At 32.9% G+C, this 22,345-nt stretch overlaps 2 protein-coding genes across 9 annotated transcripts; both read left to right on the forward strand.

Moving 5' to 3' along the window:
• The first annotated feature begins 2,741 nt into the window (after window positions 1-2,741).
• On the forward strand, window positions 2,742-10,836 carry LOC143071945 (tripartite motif-containing protein 2-like). 4 transcript variants are annotated; one of them, XM_076246653.1, is made up of 3 exons: window positions 2,742-2,947; window positions 8,540-8,655; window positions 9,176-10,836. In XM_076246653.1, the coding sequence occupies exons 2-3, from the start codon at window positions 8,577-8,579 to the stop codon at window positions 10,201-10,203; spliced, it is 1,107 nt and encodes a 368-aa protein (XP_076102768.1). In that variant the 5' UTR covers window positions 2,742-2,947; window positions 8,540-8,576; the 3' UTR covers window positions 10,204-10,836. The 4 variants fall into 4 exon arrangements, with proteins under 4 accessions (XP_076102768.1, XP_076102769.1, XP_076102767.1 ...); XM_076246654.1 differs by having other exon boundaries at window positions 2,742-2,933; XM_076246652.1 differs by lacking the exon at window positions 2,742-2,947 and adding an exon at window positions 6,366-6,469.
• A 2,637-nt stretch (window positions 10,837-13,473) lies between these two features.
• On the forward strand, window positions 13,474-18,496 carry LOC143071946 (tripartite motif-containing protein 3-like). 5 transcript variants are annotated; one of them, XM_076246656.1, is made up of 3 exons: window positions 13,499-13,632; window positions 15,737-15,847; window positions 17,189-18,496. In XM_076246656.1, the coding sequence occupies exons 2-3, from the start codon at window positions 15,811-15,813 to the stop codon at window positions 18,334-18,336; spliced, it is 1,185 nt and encodes a 394-aa protein (XP_076102771.1). In that variant the 5' UTR covers window positions 13,499-13,632; window positions 15,737-15,810; the 3' UTR covers window positions 18,337-18,496. The 5 variants fall into 5 exon arrangements, with proteins under 5 accessions (XP_076102770.1, XP_076102771.1, XP_076102774.1 ...); XM_076246657.1 differs by having other exon boundaries at window positions 13,619-13,636; XM_076246655.1 differs by lacking the exon at window positions 15,737-15,847 and having other exon boundaries at window positions 13,474-13,632.
• Window positions 18,497-22,345: the final 3,849 nt, after the last annotated feature.

A 22,345-nucleotide genomic window follows, 5' to 3' on the forward strand; every position in this document is an offset into this window, starting at 1 on the left:
AGTAGTATATTTACATCATACGGTCATTGCTTATATAAATTTGTGTTCTTCTTGTATAATTTATGTTGGCATGAAACTTAAGCTCTAAAGGGAGGATGGTACTTGATTTTCATATGATATCATGAAGTCATAGTCTTTCGGTCAGTTTAATCAGGTCTAAAGCTGGCATGTCAGTAACTGCTAGTAATCCTAGTTTGTTAATTCAAACTTCAATTGTATCAAAACTACAGATATAATAAATAATAGAGATAGGCCATTTTGTACATATTCCAAGGGGAAACTTGATGCAAAGCATTATTTTTTACTGTTCCATTGCATTTAATAGAAAAAGAGGACTTTGTGGCAAATAAATTAAGATTTTTATAGAAAATCCACAGCCTTTATCCTTGTACTCTAATATTTGGCAATTTGATGACTGATAGATATAGGATTATTGCATGCAGTGCTAGCATTGATTTCCTTAAAACATGTTTATAAATGTAGTTATTGGTTAAGACAAATATAAATATGGCCAAAATCAAGTACACCTTTTAGGGTGCGCTCGATTTTAGTGACTCAGCACAAGGTGTTTTGGAATTTACAGGTTACTTAGAACTTTTTGTAAAAAATAAACACTAGCACATCATAGAAAATCAAGTGAGTAATTTAATTTTCAAATTTTATTACAAAAATCTCTGTATTAAAGGCTATGGATTTTCTATAAAAATCTTGATTTATTTGCCACAAAGTCCTCTTTTTCAATCAAATGCAATGAAACAGTAAAAAATAATGCTTTGCATCAAGTTTCCCCTTGGAACATGTACTAAATGGCCTATCTCTATTATTTATTATATCTTTAGTTTTGAAACAATTAAGGTTTGAAAAATTCGTACAAAAATGGCTACAGAAGGGTACATAAACCTTAATTTTCTCGCTGCTTTGAATACCCTTTGGTGACTTTGGGCTATTTTCTGATCTTTGGTCGGGTTGTTGTCTCTTTGACACCTTCCCCGTTTCCATTCCCAATTCTATAAGAAGATGCATGTCAATTAGACAACCTTCAACCAGAAACAAATGATGTAAAAGTTAACAACTATGTAGGTCAACGAACGACCTTCAATAATGAGAGCAAAACCCAAGATATTAAAGGACCCGAAATGAAAAATACAAAATAAATTATATCTAAAAATCTTACTAAAGCTAAAGTTCTTTAAACGAATGTTTATTAAATTTGTGAATATTAGCGAAAATTGTATTTTCATTTCTGGGTACGTTTGGGTGTTTGACAGTGTTTTCTGACAAACAGTGTTCTCTGGTTTTTCCCCATAGCATTCTATAATGAACTGTTGTGCCCAGTGATAGTCAACTTGTACCAAACACTGAAAATAGCAGTGTTAATATATTCAATACTACGTTTTACTATTCAATATATTTAAACCATAGTGGTGACGTCAGTCTATTCATTTACCGTGGATTCTTTTTTTTAAACCATTGTGGTGACGTCAGCTTATTTATTTACCGTGGATTCTTTTTTTTAAACCATTGTGGTGACGTCAGCCTATTCATACCGTGGATTCTTTTTTTTTAAACCATTGTGGTGACGTCAGCCTATTCATTTGCCGTGGATTCTTTTTCTAGAATCAACGCTTCCTAAATCCGTCGCTGAAATGGACTCACCAAATTATAATCTATTGTTTTCTTTGTGTGTCTAATTTCATGAAGTTATAGATACATGTACAATGGATAAGCGTTGATTCATGAAAAGCAAACCATTCGCATATTAAGAAGATGTGGTATGAGTGCCAATGAGACAACTCTCCATCCGGGCATACAAATTCTTCATCATCAGAAATAGCAATTTACTGTGTATTAACGAAGAAATTGAAGATGATTACACATGAAATACAATTAAGGATATTGCAAATACAGATAATTCAGAAATTATTAAATGGTTAGAAATTGAAATCAGGGAAAAAATGTCCGAAACCAATATCGTCATGGTTCACAATTGTGTCCATTGTCTACATTTTAAGAACTGGGATTGTTACTAACCGCTCTCAAAGACAAAGGTCAACATGTACAGCACCTAAATACATTCAATACAAATTGTAATGCTCAATGATTTTTTACTTCTGAATGTGTAGCTAGCCTAGCTGCTATCTTGACTTTATCTATTTAGCTATTTAGCAGCTAAGTTAGCTACACGTTCAGAAACATAGGCGGATTAAGTGGGCCATGTCGGTCCCCTACTTTTCGTGGGTTGATTATATAGGGAATCACTGAAGCATGACTGGAGCAGGTCCCACTAAGTATTCACGTTAGTTGTACACTGAACTCTTCTTACTGATGCCATATTTTGGAATTTCTGTTCGCGAAAATTAATATTTTATTATATATAGTATAGTTAACTCATTTCATCGCCTAATAGATATATGCATGTTAACTAATTTACACAACTTTCAGCATCTATCGATTCACAAATCGATCATATCTGGGAGTGCAGCATATTATAGGTATTTAGCGTACTTTGTATGTACATGTGCAAGAAACTTATAACACTCAATTTATGGCTGGATGTTTCTATATTTGTGTTTAATGAATCAAATAAGTTTGTTAAGAAAGACCAACTTTTAGCCAATATACATAATTGCATACCACTTAAGTGGTAATATATTTCAAGATTAATTGAGGATATTACCATCGAGAGCCTTCTAACACTGTCTGCAGGCCTATGTTAAAGTGACCTAATTAAAATCGATAGACCAATCAAAAACTGTATTCTTGATTTTGGATGTGTATACAAAATAAGGACAAAACATGCTTAAATGACTCTTTTTAAAATAAATACAACGATTCTGAACAAAGTGGAATTCATTACTGGTTATTGAATATGTTGAAGGAGAAACATAATATATAGTGTAACAAGACAGTACTACAAAATACACACTTCTCAGGTAAAAAAATCCAGGTAAGTTATCAATGTAAACAAATCAGATCATTATTATTTCGGTACAAACATCAAAAGGTGTGAGTATCTTCTTTATGTATTTTAACCCTAACCTACGCCATGTACGCGTATTTATATGTGCTTGTTTCATCAGCACGGGCATCAGCATCAGCGACCATTTTCAGTAAACTGGATTACATACACGTAAAACTTTTATGTTTCCTATATAGCCATGTAAAACTACTACCATTGATTTCAAGTCTATTAAAAATGTGACTAACATAAATATTTAATCAATAGAATATATTTATATCGATACACACAATAAGGTGGAATTCTCATTTGGGTCGTTGTACAACTGCAATATAATTATGAAGCTAAAACACGTGATAATCAAAACTCTTTTGACTATTGGAAGCATTTGCTGAATCCTTAATGTCCGTTATATTGGAATCATGATGATATTCCGACTACACAGCAAATGTAAAATCCGATCCTTGTTGATTTATTAAGACATTCCAAAGCATTTCAAAGATCAAGGCTTAATTTCCAACAAAATTTGTATCAAAAGGGCATTCCGTTGACAGTGTTTAAAAAGTAAACATCTTGCCCTACTGTCTACACAAAAAAACATAGTTTATATTTAGCACCCTTTCCCATAAAAGAATGATGTATATATATGTATGTATACAGTATAGGCCATTTTCATAAAGTTTAACATACTAATCGATAGTACATGTAGGTATATTGTTAACCAGACTAAGTAAATACGTAATCTAATAAATCAATAAAGAAGTATTAGTGTGTAACTATATATTGTTTGAAATTTATTTCAATTTATGACTTTAATTATACGATATTGCATGGTCTTTTAAATTGTACAATAAACAAACCAATAAACATAATATGACAGCATGTGTGTTCCCAACAACTATTGAACAATTGTTTGTGAAAAGAGTTGTGCAAGATAACAATGTATTTCAAACTCATTAGTTTATGAAAATCTGGGAACGTCATTGCAAAAGTCAACAGCATACAACACCAATATACAAAAACTAAAGACGGCAACACGAACCCTACCAAAACCTAAGGTGATTTGTCCCGGAAAGGTGGGCAAAATCTGCTCAATATGTTGTACCCGTTATGTTGTTCATGTACTTATAGACTCGGCAATAAGTCGAACTCGATGATGCTATAAACAAGAAAAAGTAGACAAATGGAGCTTATGGCATAAGTGTACCGCATATCTATATTTGTGTTACCAATTATTATACCCGTCCCGATAGCCGATAAAAAGAGTGCTATCGTTTTTGACAATTCCGAATAATTGTATTCAAACAGATCTTTTTATAGATGGTCATCTGGTGTTGGAATACAATTTGTTTCTGTCGATAAGAAAATATTTATAATGTCCACCTCGCTTATTTTCTGATTCATTCTTAGCCATTTTGGTCTCATGATGATCTTATTTTTTTCTCTCAAATTTCTCTCATGAGTAAATACAAGAAAGATCATGAGGTGGAGGTATTATCCATTGGCGGATCCAGAATCTTTTAAAAAGACGGCCACTGACTACCTTAAGACTGAGTGGCCGCGACAGTCATGCTTCTGTGATTTCAAATATAATCAACCGAATTTTCACCTAGCCCCCCCCCCCCCCCCCCCGGATCCACCGGAGGTATGCTATATAGGACAAGGAGTTTAAGAAACGTAACTTGGCCTTTGTTCATCAAATGCATGTAGTGACTTTTAACCTGAATTAATAAATTACTTGCTTCTTTTCTATTGTTATGAGATTTTACTTTTAAAAATGTATTTTCTTCACATGAATGCACACACATTACATATTTTTATACATGTATACTAGATCACATAAAAGTACATAAACCAGCGGATATTTTTATGTGAAGGTGTGTCACTTTTTTGCATGTGATTTAAATTTGTGTTTACGTCATCTTCTTAAACCGGAGGCTGATTTTCTATAAAAAAAAAGTTGTCTTCGTGATACCTTATATGCTCCAGAAAGTTTTATAATGGATGACAAATACTTCAAACATTTGGAAGTCACATTGAAAAAATTTAAACACAACTTTTTCATCCCATTTTTAGCCAAGCGTGTATAAAATATTCTCTTTCTTTCTCAATTATTCTGTTTGTCTCCATAAAATATCTCTGAGTCATCAATTGTCCAGCAAATTTAGTATGACATATCACAGGCATGAAATACAAGAGATTCGCCACTCGGTAAACTAATGTAGATTCTTAAATATCCTTGCGAGATCTTCTTTGTATTATATGTCTATGGATATATTATCAGGTTTAAGCATTCAACAATGGTGCTGAACACATATGATGTTAAAGTAGTGGGCATTCTGGTGAAAAATCCTTTCTCCCTTCTAAAAACAATACATGTACATGATGTAAATCCCCCAAATGTTGAACTCGATAATGATTCTTTCTGGTAAACCGTAAACAGTAATAATGAGGGGGGATCGGATGGGTCCTGATCCCGAAATCTTGGGCTAAAAACATGAAATCCCGAGGTCCCGAATTTAAAGAAATTTAAATCTCGACATCCCGAAATTCGAAATAAGAATCCCCGGAACCCGGAAGGATCAATCCCGAAATCCCGAGCTGAAAAATAGCCGATCACGACGTCTCGAAAAAGGTCCTGCCAGCCCCCTCCCCCCTCAATAATGACAATCCGATTTGTCGAGATTTAATACTAGTGTAAGATTCAATTTAAATTGACAAAAGAAGAGAACAAAATATTACACGAGTTTTGTTTAAAGCAAGGTTATATATTGCTTTTTAAAAGAATAATTTCCTCTGAACGGAACATGCCACGGGAACACATGGATTTGTATGAGGCTAGACTAGAGTATAGGTAACAGATGAAAGAAAATCAGTCAGCAAAGATTGATTGTTTTAAAAATTATAGTCATAAAAAAAACAAAAACATTTTACATGTTATGATTTTTTTGAGGAGGCTATATACATGATATACAAACAAGCGATGATACAAACAAATAAACATTACGACCCCAACTGATAATTGTACACATCTTATTTATCTTTTTTTGTTACATTGTTGTATATTCGTTTAAACTGATCATAATGTAACTATCATTTCCTACTTTAAACCAACCTTTTAAACTTAAAACTCAACGCTGTACATACAAATGTCTTAATCAAAAGATGATTTTAATTTAAATGCTTTTAAATCAATATACCGACTATTATTTCTAGATAAATTATATTTTATGTCCTTGTGGGTTAATAACAGATAATGACGATAATATCCCCAGGGTGAAGTTAAAAGTAGAACTTCTAATAGTTAAGCGAGGGCAACACCTTTTTTTATTTTGACACAATTTTGGCACACTTCTCTAGATCACGTCCCCTCAAGTCTTGTCCGCATTTTTACTGTATCATTTTATTTACATACTGGCAATTAAACCATCACTTTGATAGCGGGTTATGTGAAGAAGGGACCTATGTAAAAAGCAAGGTGTATTTGGGAATTAAAGGATACGAATTAAGGTAGGGTTGGTCTTGAACCAAGTTGTTTTGAGATCGAATTAATTGCTGGAAGATTTTGTGGTTACAAAACCACAGCTTATTCCCCTCCTCGTGTATCATACAGATGATTAATCGCAATTTCGCCATTTGATTGAAATTAGTTTTGGTATACATGTTCAAATGATTATTTAAAAACTGTGATAGTTGAATGTTTAAAAATAATAATGTGTATGGTCTAGTTTGTTTATAAAATCCAGATACATTTCTGTTGGTTTCAAAGTTTAAAAAAAATCAGGATTTTTTTAATGTCTAACGACCACCATTACAAAGGGTGAAGTAATACATTCGCTTGTAGACAACGTTTTTAAAACTTAATAAAATATGCGTTCAACTATTATTATGTAATCATCTATACAAAGTTTTTAACTATAATATCGTTAAATGGCAATAAAGAACACGTAATGTTTTCATCAATTTCATAAAAGATACGTAAAATATAATGGCAGGGACATTATTCACCATGCAGTGTTCACCATTGATTTTGCAATAAAATACGATGTAAGAACATGTATACATGATGGCTTCGCGAACTTTAGAATCGTAGAATGATGCTAAATGTGTATCCAATTTGAGAATACTAGTCTCAGATCCAATGTAGTCTCAAATTGGATACACATTTAGCATCATTCTACGATTCTAAAGTTCGCAAAGCCATCATGGTATTTTCTGTCATTCTTTCAGCTTCCCTTTTCAATAAAAAAGGTGGATACTTTTTACTTTCCAAATAGTTGATTTGAACTTGTTAGTTATTTGATTTTAAAGCTTCAACAACATTTAATATATATAGAAAGTAAATACACATATACAATGCGAAATGTTTTGTTTATGAGGTTCACGACAAAAGGCTGCATACTTTCTTCCCCGATTTGGGAGTGATGCCACAAATTAAAACATTAATGTGCACGTATTTATACTTTAAATCTTATAAAATGTTAATCTTCCGTTGTCCAATCTGATACATTCATTGTATGACTAATAATCGCCATTTAATAATGTCATATCTGTAACAAAGCCTGTTCATATCTTACCCCGGAGCTTAGTTGTGGCCAGTTAATATGCCGTATAGGACGTACTATGATTTGTGGTAAGTCATTTTAACATCAAAACGCGTCTAACATTTTTATTCGAAATATTGCAAAAGATCTGTCTTTAGTATTTATTTTCAAGCCTAGCGTAAACTCTAAGTACTAAATTGCTTTAGCGATGTGACCTTAGAATGTTAAAAAATAGTTCAAGAACAGGTTAGAGTTTGAACATTCCGAACTGAGACTATGATACTATGTGAAACTATGCGAAACAGCACATAATGGCCATACTTTCGGTGTATTAAAATTAAACTGAACTTTTAATCCAGTACATGCATCGCTCTGTGCTTTCCCCACTACAACACAAGTCTGCTTACTTCCAGTTAATCGATTCGTTTTCATTCTATTTTTATTATCTGTGAATGTTTTAAGTCAAGCTTTATCGCTTTATACAAAATATATTAATGAGTAAGGTACAGAAAGATAGAAAACTTCAAAATTGATAAATTTCAGTAAATAATGAGTACAATATATAAAGTCTAGTCTAGTACGTAAAATAACAAAATTTTAAAACCAAATATCGCCCCACGCTGCACTTTGAATACAGACCTAGTTTACACTGAAACTGAAACATTGTATATGCACAGACCCTTATCAAACATGTCCGTCTTTTTCTTTATCATTTTCCAATCGGCAAATGAAATGGACTGATTTCTAATTTAAAATAGACTGTTATAACACTAGTATCAAAATATATAATATTGTCAAAATCTAGACAGCTATTTTTCTCAATTGAATCGTTTCTTTTTTTTTCATGGCGGGGCCTTTGATAGCCGACTATATACGATATGTGTTTTCCTCATTGTTGAAGTCCGTACGGTTGCCTATAATTGCTTATATCTACTTCATTTGAACTTAGGTGGACAGCTGTCCCATTGGCAATCGTACCACATGGCCTTATTTTTATAGAGAGGAATATCAGAAATTTATAAATTTTTCTTTACAGGAGAGGACAAAATCAGGAGGACGAAATTGTCGAAGAAATGGGAGAAGAAGAAGAAGATATGCAGAAACTAGACGAGAAATTGAAACAGTTTGAGGAGGATGAGTTAACCACTTACGGTAATTTGATAAAAATAAGCTAAACTGCAAACTAACCCCTATTTTGTTTTGTAATAAGTTTTAATAAAATAACGCCACATTATTTGAAGAGAAAAATTACTAGTACAAGATTAGTATTTATACTTGTAGTAAGTCAAATTACAAACGCATATAATATCAAAAGAGAAGCAAAAACGTATTGACATACTATCAAACAGTTGTCAAGTAGGAAATATCAATTGTTAAGAAAGGACACTTTACATAATTTTCTGCAGTTGAATATCCATAATAGGTTAGATGTTATAATTATGTTGTAGCAATGGGAGAAAAATTATGCATTGTTAAATTTTCTACACATATATATATATATAGATAAAGACCCCCAAACAAAAGAACAAAACAAAAAACAACATAAATATAACAGCAACAAAAAAACAAAACAAAAGAAGAAGAACAACAAAAAATACCAGGAAAAAGTAAACCAAATGAAATTTGTTTGTAGTTAGCTTTGGATTACAATGACTATATTTTTCCATTACAGGTTCTTCAGAAAATACACCAATTGACGACGATATCCCAAAGGCAACCCGAAAACGGAACATAGTTTTTGATGAAGAACGATTTGAAGAAACTTTCTTAAAATGTATGATTTGTCGTGAAGTATACGATGAAGATGAAAAGGCACCAAAAATGTTGCCTTGTCATCATACATTTTGCCTCGATTGTTTGAATCAGATGTTTCGAGTCGAAGGCGAGTATCGACAGTCTTTAACATCTGCCTTTCGAAGTATGCCAATGGCAGTCAAAATTTGTTGCCCAACTTGCCGTGATGGACTTATATGTTCTGATCAAGACATTAAACGCCTTCCAAATGACACAACAATACTCGAGCTTCTAAATTACATAAAACTAACCGGGAAATCGGATGTCCAATATTGTTCAAAACACAAGATGCAACCTCTGAATTTTTTCTGCGAGCCTTGCATCACACCTGTTTGTTGTGATTGCACGGTGCTTGATCACAAAGAAAAGAATGGTCACATCGTAATGAACGTAGAAGAAGCTTTGAAAAAATATACACCAGTTTTGGATGAAACTATAACAGAAATGGATAAATCGATCAAATCCGTTGAAGAAAAGAAACAAGCGCTTGAAAAGGCGGCAGAAAATATTGAACAAATTCAAAAAGAGCTTGCAGTCCAGGTCAGACAAACATTTGATCGAATCAGAGATGCCATTGATGAACGTGAACGTGAACTTTTCAATATGTCAGAGCATGAAATAGACAAGAAACGAAACGAAATTGGAGATCAATTGGCCATTGTTCATGATCGAGAAGCGCTATTAGCAAAGGACAGGAACAATCTTAAAAGCGCGAAAGACACTAAAGATATAAGTGCCATGTTTACCCATCATCAGTCTGCCAGAGAGGCATTAGGTAGGAAGGTAGAAATCCCGGGACCTTCTCGTGCCACTAAAGACTTTGCTGTCAGTTTTCAGTTCAATAGTAGAGCAGAAAACAATATACGGTCAACTATAAGTGTGTTCGGGGATGTCAGTTTCAAATAATTCTTGGCAATATTAATTTTGACTGTAAAAATCATCGCAAAAATGCTTTAAATTTGCATGCCTTTAGTAAATTAGGTTATTGAATATGTTTTATTGTTACAAAACGACACACATAGTCTATTCAAGTGAGATGCTATTGATGGCGCTTTTTGCTTAAAAAATACCAAAACGTACAAACTATGGATTGGAGAGGTTTGGAGCAACGTAATGAATGACATTGGATAAAACGGCTTTAATAATAGCATGTTAACTTCAACAATACTGTTTTCAATTTATTAAGGGATAGTAATACTACAAAAACATGCGTGAACAATTTCTTAAATATGTGTAGTTGTATCCGAAGAATTTTATGAATCAATTTGAAATTTGTTTACTCTCTAGGAGTGTTGTACTAAAGTTTAACGGCCCACGTAAAATTTAAATCTGCATGATATAGGATTATTATTCTTACTTATTACATGTATGTCAAGGGAAACTATTAGATACGCTTTATACCTTTAACTTATTATTTATTCATTCATATTTACGCATGATCTCTTGCCGATATTTATTTATATATCAAAAAATCCACGAATGTTTCTTTATATATGGTGCGGATATGAAAACTTCTGTGAAGTAAAATGTTCATACAAATTTTATAGTTTATTAGTTTCAAGTTGTGCCATTGTAAATATATTTCATACTTGAATCGTTGATCTTCAGTAATAACATTATCCGACCTAGATATTGAAGCAAGAGGATCCTAACGCAGGTTCAAAGAGATTTCACTCTTAGCCTATTTCCAAACTTGTAATTTTATGGAATTCTGAATAGATCTACTATAAAAATAGATCGCTGGTTTTGAAGTTTTTACTGGTAGACATGACACCTGCTTTTTCATGCTGTACTGTTCTTTGGTGGCAGAATAAAAAAGAAAGATAATCATATCTTATAACGTCACAAAGAAAATACATTTTTCCGATCGACTATAATAATCATTTGTTGATGAAAAAACGTAGAACTTCTATTATAATTTCAAAAAATGAGCGACAACATTTCCTCAAAAAGAAAGTCTAATCTGTATAACTTATTATTTTAGCTTTATGCTTTCACCGTCAACTAGCCTTGATAATCAGATTTATACCAATTATGTTCACTAATGCTGGTCCAACACTTAAACTGCTTTTCTTCAAATTATTAAATTGTACACGAGTTGTTTAACTTGCAATTTTCTTTTCGTACAAATCATTCATTGTTCTTCAGTATTAGTTATCTCATTTGTGGGGTTTCGTTCGTTTATATTCCACTGAATTTCGATTTTCATTTTGCATATTCATAAATGCTTATACTATAGTGTTTTATGATATCTAACTAGCGGAAGTAAACTTGCCATAAACACACTTACAGACTGACAACCCATACACGTGGCTGATATAGGATACCGGGTTGATACGCGGGCCAACATGGAAAATGCCATGTATTGATCTGTATATATTCAAGTTTTAAATATTTCATGCATATTCAGAGAGGGAGAACGCATTTACAATACATCTAATTGGAAAGTTTGTAAAATCAATCGACTGGGGTGAACTTTTCCTTTCCCATCTTGCAATGAAACCTATAATGAAAAGGACGTCCGTTTTAGCGGGATGCATACATACATGTAGTCACTACTGGTTGGAATGTGTTTCTTTGAAATAAGATGCCTCGTGAAGGAGTGCAACGCTCTCCGCACGTTAAAGAATTTTGCATCAAGTCTTTGATGAGTCCGTGTTTTACATTTACCTTTTGCAAGGCAATATGCCTGCCCCTTTGCAAAATACCCTCCTTTGTGGATTGCAACTAAATACAAATAAAACCATTACAAATATGTAATATTTACAAAAATAATGAACAAGTAGATCTTATATAATTTATTGTTCTAGTCCGGAATATATATGCCTGACTGTCAAACACATTCGCCACTTGATGTTAGGCAAATAACAGTGAGACAAGACTTCACTGAATACGTTTCTGCATGCACATTCAAGCCGATCCACATCAACACGGTTTTTACTGCTGGAATAGAAGAATCTTTGTGAACAGTCATCTTCTTGTTGCACGTCGGTGTATCTAATGTTCCGTTGTTTTCCTCTTATAGTTGATGTGTTTCCCTCAGTTTTAGTTTGTAATAGGGATTTGTTTTCTCTCAATCGATTACAGCGGTATTCTACTGTTGCCTTTATTTATACCCCATTTAACCTTTTGGATTCTCCAAAAGAGATCGTCCATCATATTCTACTAGTCCTGTTATTTATATTTTACATGAAAGTGGAACTCGCGTGTTTTGCGTCTTTCATAATTTCTAAATTACAGTTACTAACCGAATGGACAAGCACATATATATCTATATAAGTAAGAATCTTACCTCCACATTAAAGAGTGAGTTTTATCTGCGAAAAGCATGAGAACACTCCACATAAAAAATTTACAACCACACTGGGTCGTTTACCATAAAAAGCATGTGCACACTTTACTAAAAAAAGAGATATTACAATCACACTTTGGTAGACCAAATAGTTTGTTTTCCCATAACAACTTTTGGTTTCTAGTGAAAAAAGAAAATATTAGAGTAAAGTCCATGTTTTACAATTTTTTCTACGTGTATATAATATGATGCATTATAAGTAAACTTATCTATCTGTCATTTTGATATAAGCAACCCAAAAAAAAACTTTTGTGATCCGCAATACCCCCCCCCCCCCCAAAAAAAAACCAACAACCAACAAAATTAAAAAGTTATTCTGCAGAAAGGATATGACCCGAGAACGAAGTGGCTGCATTCTACAGAGCTATCTAGGCAATAGGACTGCCAGTATTAGTGGGTCGTAACTTTAGGAGAAACCATAGAAGAAGAGAAAATCAGTTGCATTTCCTTAATGGCATAACTTAATTATTGGCCAACAAGCATATGAATGGAGAATTTTAATGATATGTATTCTAATTAAAACCTCCAAAAGTATAATATATTATATTTTAGATATTGATACCAAAGAAAAACCGATATATGAAAATTGAGGCAACCTATCCGGATTGGACGAAAAAAAAATATATATGTCTACAGATTTTGTTATATATGTATTTCTTTGCTTTTATTTTAAAGACTTTTATAATATAGCCTGTTTTAAATTGAAATCAAAATGTAATGTACGATTATACATATAGACCCTCTATTTAAATAACAATCTGTGTGTGGGTACTGGGGCTTAACGGTTACGTGTTATTCCATATTAGCCTTAAATCAATGAAAAAGCAGACGATGGCAATATTTTTAAAATTCCTGGCATGCGCAGTCATCCTAAAGTGCCCACAGGGTACCGGAAAACACTAACGCGTATAGACGATGATAGATGAAGAAAGGAGAGAGTTACCTGAGACCGCCCTTTATGATTCAAGATCATTTTTCAACAGGTATGTAAGTTTTATTTCCTACCCACTGGGTATAATAATATGATCATTTATATAAATCTTTTGTTTATATTTATCCTCAAGTGTATACATGTACAATGTTGACCTACAGTAAATATTAATATATCAAATAAGTTGACCCGTTACGGTAATGTAGTAGATAAATATAGGTAAATGTTTTTTTCTTCAAAATATGAATTTCCTTTGTCTGTTCATGATACGTGTACCACATATAGTAAATTGTAGTAGAATGTAATAGATCGATAGACTATATCGTGGTTTATAAATGTCCTGACATGTAAATTAGTTTTATTCCAGAAGTTATGTTTTATTAATTATGTTAAACTATTTTATATTTTTTTATCAATCGATTATTGAGCTAATACAGTATTATAGACGGTTTCTTATTCCATAACTATGTTATAGACGAGAGCTAGGGCCTTAATATCCTATTAAGCCTATTTCGTATATGTTATTAGTGCATTTGGTTATGGGGCTTTCGATCACCAATGCACAGACCTACCAGACTGGTCCCAAGTCGCTGAAACTTTGACCAGCTAAAACTTTAAACTGAAAAAATAGGAATAAATACGTTAAATAGAAACTGTACACACAGCCATATATAGCAATTATTGGTCTTCAACACACATTTTCAGTTATGGAGTATGTATTTTTCAATTTCTTTCTTTTCCCCCAAAGGCAGTACATGTTTTTCAAGGGCGATTACACATGCTGTAATTATGACAATATGCTATTGTTGCACCTGGTGACATTTTGCATTGTCTATTTGTCATTCACTTTTTTGCATCACCTGTCACATGTTGTAACATAAGAAAGAAAAAAACCACCATACATTACTAATCAAATACATTATTGCATAATTTAAAAAATGAAAGCACAAAGACTGTAAATGTAGTCATGGTAGATTTTAAAGTCAACAATGATAAGAAAATAATTTAAGATTGATGTGCACAGATCATTCAGAAAACAGAACAATATTAGTTTTAAATTTGTTGATCTAAGTCTCAGGCTCTTGGGATATGAATCTTTGGAATATCTCCATTTGTTCAGCTCATTTCCCTCTTTTTATCGAGTTCTGCTTATAACATACACAATATTATTCTACATTGTCGTATTAATAAACACAAATCTAATTCACAATTGTCTACTATTTTTAGGATGTTTGCTACTCAGTTTCAAAATAAATAACTTTCAATAAATCTAGTATATATTGATAGGGGATTAATTGAGGAATCAAAAAAGTCAAAAATATATATAGGTCAATGTGCTTGTTTTCAAGATATTAGCCATTGAAATTTTAGCGTGAAAATGTTCTCTCTTGATTTTTTCTTAGCTTTATCATTGACAAGTTAATGTTCTCAAAAACTATCAAAAAATAAATAAGATTTTATAAGACTTTTACAAATGGCTTATAATTATACATTTAAAAGATTTATAAAATGAAAAATGGGAGTCAATAATGTTTAAGGCATTCAAATGGATAAAACCAGAGGATTTCGAAAATTTGACAAAATTTCCAAAACGTGACAAGCAAACATCCTTAAGCACGTCCCAAAGATTCGTAGAAGCTTATTTTGTCAAGTTATTTAGCTACTATTTTGTAAATTCTTCACTTTAAATCCGGGTCTGTAATCAACCAATGCCCAACACAGGCAAACAATAGCTCCTCGACACTTTCAAACAGATCTGACCACACATGAAATGACAAAAAGAACATTACTAGCCGCGATGAATATGTCTGAATTATAAGTGAAAGATTGTGCACGGCTTCATTAAGGTCTTCATAACATTGGTTGGATAAGATCGGAATGAAATTTCAGTTCAGAAACTTTTTCTATTGTGAAATGAATCAAAATATTTTATTAAAGCATAAATGGCAAATTATCGAGCAGATTTATTATCATGTAATTCCTATTCGTTTATAATTAAACGTCCGTCTCATCAGATTTTGTTGACAATAATACTCAAGTTTCAATGCTACCGCAGTTAATCTTCTTTAAAACTTTTAACAACTTCAGCTTTTGTTATTTTTCTGTTTTTGAGTTTAGCTTTGAAGCTTACTGTGCATCCTATAACCTTTTTTCAGACCTAAGCTTGTAGCACACGAGGGATAAAAATTCTCAATGAACACAGGTGTCACTTAAAATCATTGAGATTAAAATGATATCTCCTACGCAGAAAAAGTTTAAACATTCAGGTATTTACCACTTATAAGGGCCACTCTTAAAAAACGTTTGTTTGCTGTTTCCTGGCTTTCGATATAAAAATTGGTGTTAAAACTAGCAATTGAACTCCATAGTACACTACTATGTAATTAAATTTTTATTTTTAGATCCTGGTTTTCTTTTTTTTTTTATAAAGAGCAAACAAAGTGTTTAATGGTGGCCAAACAAATGCATGTGGAAATTTAGTATCACTGGCGTAGAAGGCAGGGGAAATGGGTGGAGTGAAAATTGTCCCATTTCTCAAAAGTATAGACACAACTGTATCCCCTCCTCTTACCAACTTTTTGGAAAATAAGAAATAGAAACTGTATTAGGACTTACAACGACTAACTTCTATTAGCAAATTAGTAAACAATTTTTTTTGCTTCTCACCTTTTAAGAAGTTACCCCATATCCACTTTTTAGTTCACTTCTGCGCCACTGAGTTTTTATTCATTGTAGTTACAAGCGAAACTTTTTCTATGCACGTCTTTATTCTTCTGTGCATGAACCTTATCGCCTTTTCTAGAATGTACATTGTAGGAACAGAAAATTTATATGATTGAATGTTTAAACTTTAACCTTTACCCTCTGCATGTTTTTGTGAAATACTTGTCTTAACTTTGTCTTGTATATACTTCACTTCCTATGTAAAGTTCACACGATGTTTGCAGTCTTTAAAATTTCTCAGATTGTTTAGATGTTATATAACGTTATGGGTCTAGACATTTTAATTTAAATGAAATAAGGAAAGGCTAGTGGTTGATATTAGGATATGAATTACTTCGGACATGGTAAAATACCATTGGTCAGGTGAGGATCATAAAACTAAGCTAACAAATTTTCAAGTCATTTAAATTTTTTCTTCAAAAAGATAGAAATGCATTAGGCGCTGTGGATATTTATGCACGAAGGTTTTTTGTCAGTCAATTTTTACACTTTCATACTAGCGTTATCAACAAACACGTATGTTTTGAAAAGGATATAAAAACAAAGATAAATTAGGAACTGTTTAAAAGGGAGCACGGAACTTTAAAATATTATGTATGTTGTATTTCAAAAACTTCAACGATTTCAGAAATCACTTACATTGTTCACATTGTATGTTAATCATTCAAAAATCTACTTTTACATGCTTTTCATTTTTACGCTTGAGAAATTTTCTTACAATTATATATTTTGCATGTTAAATTTATTTCTTTAGAATCGAAGGTCATACATGTATATGGTGACTGATTAGTAATATGATGTATATGAAGAATAATTATCATTAAGTTTTTGACTTAACTATTATAATCTATTATTTTGACTTAACTTTCATATATATTTTGTAGACGAGTCTGTTGAAAAAATCATTACAAACCTGGACCAACGAATGGTGTTCAGTGGTCAACCCAGTTCACCGTATGTTAAACGGAATATCGTATTAGAAGAGTGTTCCTTTGTAGAAAAATTCCTTAAATGTATTATATGTGAAGAAATTTACAATCATGACGACCGCCAACCGAAACTTCTTCCATGCCATCATACATTGTGTCGTATCTGCATCATCCAAATGTTTATATCTGAAGCTGAGTATCGAAGAAGCTTGATTGACGATCTTCCAAACGCAGTGACGATAATTTGTCCTCAGTGTTCTAAAAGCTTTATTTCTACACAAGAAGGATTACGACAATTACCGACCGATCATAGAGTTATACAGCTTCTAGACTTTTTCAGTAATAATACTGACAGACATACCGTACAATATTGTTCTATACACGAAACACAACCTATCAATTTCTTTTGTGAAAGTTGTATTGAACCAATCTGTCGTGATTGCACTATTGTAGATCATACCGAAGCCAAAGGACATAACGTGCGAGATTTAGACGGGGCTATAAAGCATTACACGCCAATTATAGAAGCAGCCATGTCCGACTTGCAATCTGAAAAATCTAGTCTGAAAGAGAAACGTGAGACGCTCGAACAATCAATTGAAACATTTGATAAGGCAGAACAGGATGTAGTAGAACAAGTTAAAGGATCGTTTGCCGCTCTGAGAGCCGCATTAGAAGAAAGAGAGAAACAACTTATCGCCATGGCAGAAAAAGAAGTTGGAAACGAGAAACAAAAATTCCGAGAAAAAATCGATCTAATCGATAAAAGAACGGAAGAAGTCGGTGAAAAGTATCAGGAACTACAGAAATTAAAAGAAGAAGGAAATGTTGAGAAAATGTACAAAGCTACACAGAATTTATCGGACTACAAACCCTCTAGCACACTTAGAATTAGGGAAATAGACGATGGTACAATGACTAAATTCACGTTCAATGATCGTGATGAGAAATATATATCCAACCGATTACAAAATTACGGTGATATAATCACCCGAATGGAATCGTCAAGAAGTTCCGTAAGCTCTGTAAGCTCTACAAGTACTGCAAGCTCTACAAGCAGTGGTTATACTCCTTCTTACCGATACTCCTATTATCGACCATGACATAACTTGGTGGACTGTCCATACTCTTGCCTTAAACTTATGGTCATATTAAACTTCGCCCTGGCATGCTTGCATTTACTTTCACATGCTATATTAACCTATATTTGAAGCTTAGGCATGCAGAAATTCATCTTATAATAAAGATATTACATAAAACAAATTGTTTGATATAAATAATCTACATAGTTTGAATGAATTGTGGTAGGGAATACGCCAATAAGACAGAAACTCGACACAAAAAGTCTAAAAAAAACATCTTTCATGAGACAAATGTCCAAACAATATATCAAGCTCTTAATCATCAGAAAGCAGGAAAAGTTGTGAATGCATTTTACAGGGGAGACTATCAAAGCACTAAAATATCTTATCTCTGTGATTTGTAATCATGAATATTTAGGTATTGGACAAGGTACCCTTAAGATATTCTTGACTTGGAACAAGGACATAGACATTGTTTGGCCTTAGACATGACTTTTTGTTTTTATATAAATTCCCTTTTAGCTTAATGGACCGGATTTTCTTCACAACTTGGCGTCCCATGTAAACTAACCGAAACTGATAATGATTTATAGGTAGCTCATGTTTGTCAAGGGAGAAATTAGGGTTCCTGGGAGTTTCTAGTTCCTAAATGATTCAATGAGCTTAAAACTAAACGTCGGCATAGGCACAAGAGAAGCTGTAACGGTTACAATTCATTTTGTTAGAGGAGTTATAATCTTAACTTGGTTATAATAAAACTATCTACGAATTGAAAATTTGTGATTGAAATGTTACATTAAAACATGCTAGCCCAAAACCATTTGCTGCTTGTCATATAGTATCAACCTGGTCAGTTGGTCTAGCTGTAGGTCTGCCGACTTATTGGTTGTCTTTTGTATGATATGGGTTTCTGGAATACTGGTAAGTCGGTTAAGCTTGGTGCTAAATGTTTGGGAAAGATAAAACGTGGAAGCTCATTATTAAATTATTAAAATGAACTCAACTAGGCGAAAGAAGAATTACAATCACAATTTAGCCACATAAGTTGATTTAAAAGATTGAAATGGATATGCTTGATTGCTAGACAGATTACGAAATGTGCATTTAACAAATTTGGAGTAAAGCTACCAACTAAGCACGGTCTCTGAAATACATGGAACATTTGTCACGTATGCGTCTGCTCAGTTACACACATTAAATTATACAGAACCCCAAATATATGCAATTGAATTTTAGAATGGCAGTGTCATGATTAATTCGTCAAGGACGCCGATTTCCGTCTGCAGACACAAATTTTATTTCATTCTTATATTTGATATTTTACTGGGATTAAGCAAAATGTCTTTGGTTTTTGACATCACCAACTTGAAAAAACATTTACAAAATTTTATCATCGGTACAAGGACATCATTCGTCAATATAAATCAACGTTCAGACATCTGATACGTTCTGTTAATTCACATCCAATCTAAAATGTTGATATTTTATACAAAGCACAAAAAGGTCGTAATTCACCTTAAAATATTAAGTTAACTAAACATTTAAACATACTTATTCAGAAAGGAAATATAGTTACGATACTGTTGTCAGTTTATTCAAGATGGCATATTGAAATTGATATTGATTCAGTCACAGACTTTTTATACGACCGCAATTTTTTTTGAGGTCGTATATTGGTATCACGTCGTCGTCGTCAGCGTCGTCCGAAGACGGATGGTTTCCGGATAATAACTTTAGTATATGTGAATAGAAATCAATGAAGTTTTAACACAATGTTTATAACCACAAAAGGAAGGTTGGGATTGATCTTGGGGGTCCCATCAGTTTAGGAATAAGGGGCCCAAATGGGCCCAAAACATACATTTATCTAGTTTCAGGACAATAAGTTGTGTACAAGTATTTCAATTACTCTGAAATTGTACCACTATGTTCATGCCATTTAGTAGAAGGTTGGGATTTATTTTAAGGGTTATGGGGCAAACAGTTTAGGAATTAAGGGCAAAAAAAGGGCCAAAACAAGCATTTTTGAAGTTTCTGGACAATAACTTATGTTTAACTGTATGGATCTCTCTGACATTGTACCACAATGTTCCATATAATGAAGGAAAGGCTTGGTGTCAGTTTGGGGTTTATATCCCTGAACATTTAAGGAATAAGGGGCAAAAAAGGACTAAAAAGTAGCATTTTTCTAGTTTACAGACAATAACTTGTGTTTTAGTGTATGGATCTCTCTGAAATTATACTACACGGCTTCTTACTACAAAGGAAAGGCTGGAATTATGTTTTGGGGTTCTTGCTCCAAAGGGTGTTTCAATAAGTGAGGGGCCAAAAAAGGGGCCCAAATATGCGTTTTTGTAGTTTTCAGTCAATAACTTGTGTTTAAGTGTATAAATTTCTCTGAAGGTATACCACAGGTTTACATACTACAAAGGGATGGTTATAGGGGAAATGGATCAAATCATTAAGCAATTAGGGGAAACAAGGGTTTTTCTGGTTAAAGGACAATTTAGACAATTTGAAAGCAGTGTAAGGGAGGTAATCCAATTCCAATTAAAATTTGAAGAATACTGTTATTTATATGTTTGATTACTTGATTATCTCCCTTACACTGCTTGAAAATTCTGTTAAAGGAAGTGATAATTGTCTTGAGATGTGTAGCTGTAAATTTATTTTTAGAAGTTACTGTTAATTAATATTCATTTTAACCATGACTAAGTTATTTTATATTTTAATACTTTATGATGTATTTTTAAAATGAGTAGTTATTGTTGCCAACTTGATTAGAAATGAATTGAGATTATTTTTTAATAAGGGATTTGGGGAGGTGAAAAAATAAATGGGGAGGGTTGAGGGTAACATTTTTCTTATTTCAGATTTCAGAAATTAACAAGAATTTTTCTTCAAATATTTTTTTTTGAGGGGTTTTATATTCAACAGCATAATGTATGCTCAAAAGCAACAAAAAAATTAAGTTCATTAGACCACATTCATTCTGTGTCAGAAACCTTTGCTGTGTCAACTTTTTAATCACAATCCAAATTCAGAGCTGTATCAAGCTTGAATGTTGTGTCCATACTTGCCCCAACTGTTCAGGGTTCGACCTCTGCGGTCGTATAAAGCTGCGTCCAGCGGAGCATCTGGTTTAATTTTTGTTTCAATTGTCACTTTGATTTGTTTTTTTTTTAACTTAGTATAATATTGGACTCGGACTTCTTTTTAAACTGACTTTTACTGTGCGTATTGCTATGTGTTTGCCGACTTTATTCTTCATTGGCTAGATGTACAGGGGAAGCATGAAACATGTTTAACCCCGCCGCATTTTTGCGCCTGTTCCAAGTCAGGTACCTCCGGCCTTATTTAGTCTTGTATGCGGTTTTTTTAAATTTTGGTCAATTTATATGTTGAGTGGGAAATCTGAAGTATATCATATTGTGTACCTTCGGGTGTGGGAATTTTCTCGCTGTATTGAAGACCTATTAGTAGCCTTGGGATGATTTTATACTCTTCGGTCGGGTTGTTGTATCTTTGACATATTCCCCGTTTCCATTCTCAATTTTATTGCTATGATTTTTTTGTATTATGGCTTCGTCAAATTTAAGTCATATAAAGGTTGATCGAAGCCCTAATAAAACTCTGATTGGTATCTTTCATTACGATTTATTTGACATGGTGTTTGAGTAGTGTGTCAACGATGACAGTATCCTATATTTATTCATAACTTCAGATGCAAACTATAAGGAGACCGTGAATTGCTATGGTTCACAGAACCAAATTTCTTAAACATTTTCTAAGTGTGTATTTATATTTATGCAAGCGAATACACAAGAAATTGTTAAATTTAAGACTTTTTTGTTACCTTTGACCACCGGACCGTCCACTGTGAATGTCGGATCGTCATTTGTTTAGTATGTAACATACATGAAATGTAATACGGGAGAATACATGCATGAATTTAACTTAGAAATACATGTATGGAAACAGTTGGCTGTCACGGCTCAAGACAAATGCAAATTCAATGATGATTACCATT

The sequence above is a fragment of the Mytilus galloprovincialis genome, chromosome 4, assembly GCF_965363235.1.
Source record: "Mytilus galloprovincialis chromosome 4, xbMytGall1.hap1.1, whole genome shotgun sequence".
Classification (NCBI taxonomy): domain Eukaryota; kingdom Metazoa; phylum Mollusca; class Bivalvia; order Mytilida; family Mytilidae; genus Mytilus; species Mytilus galloprovincialis.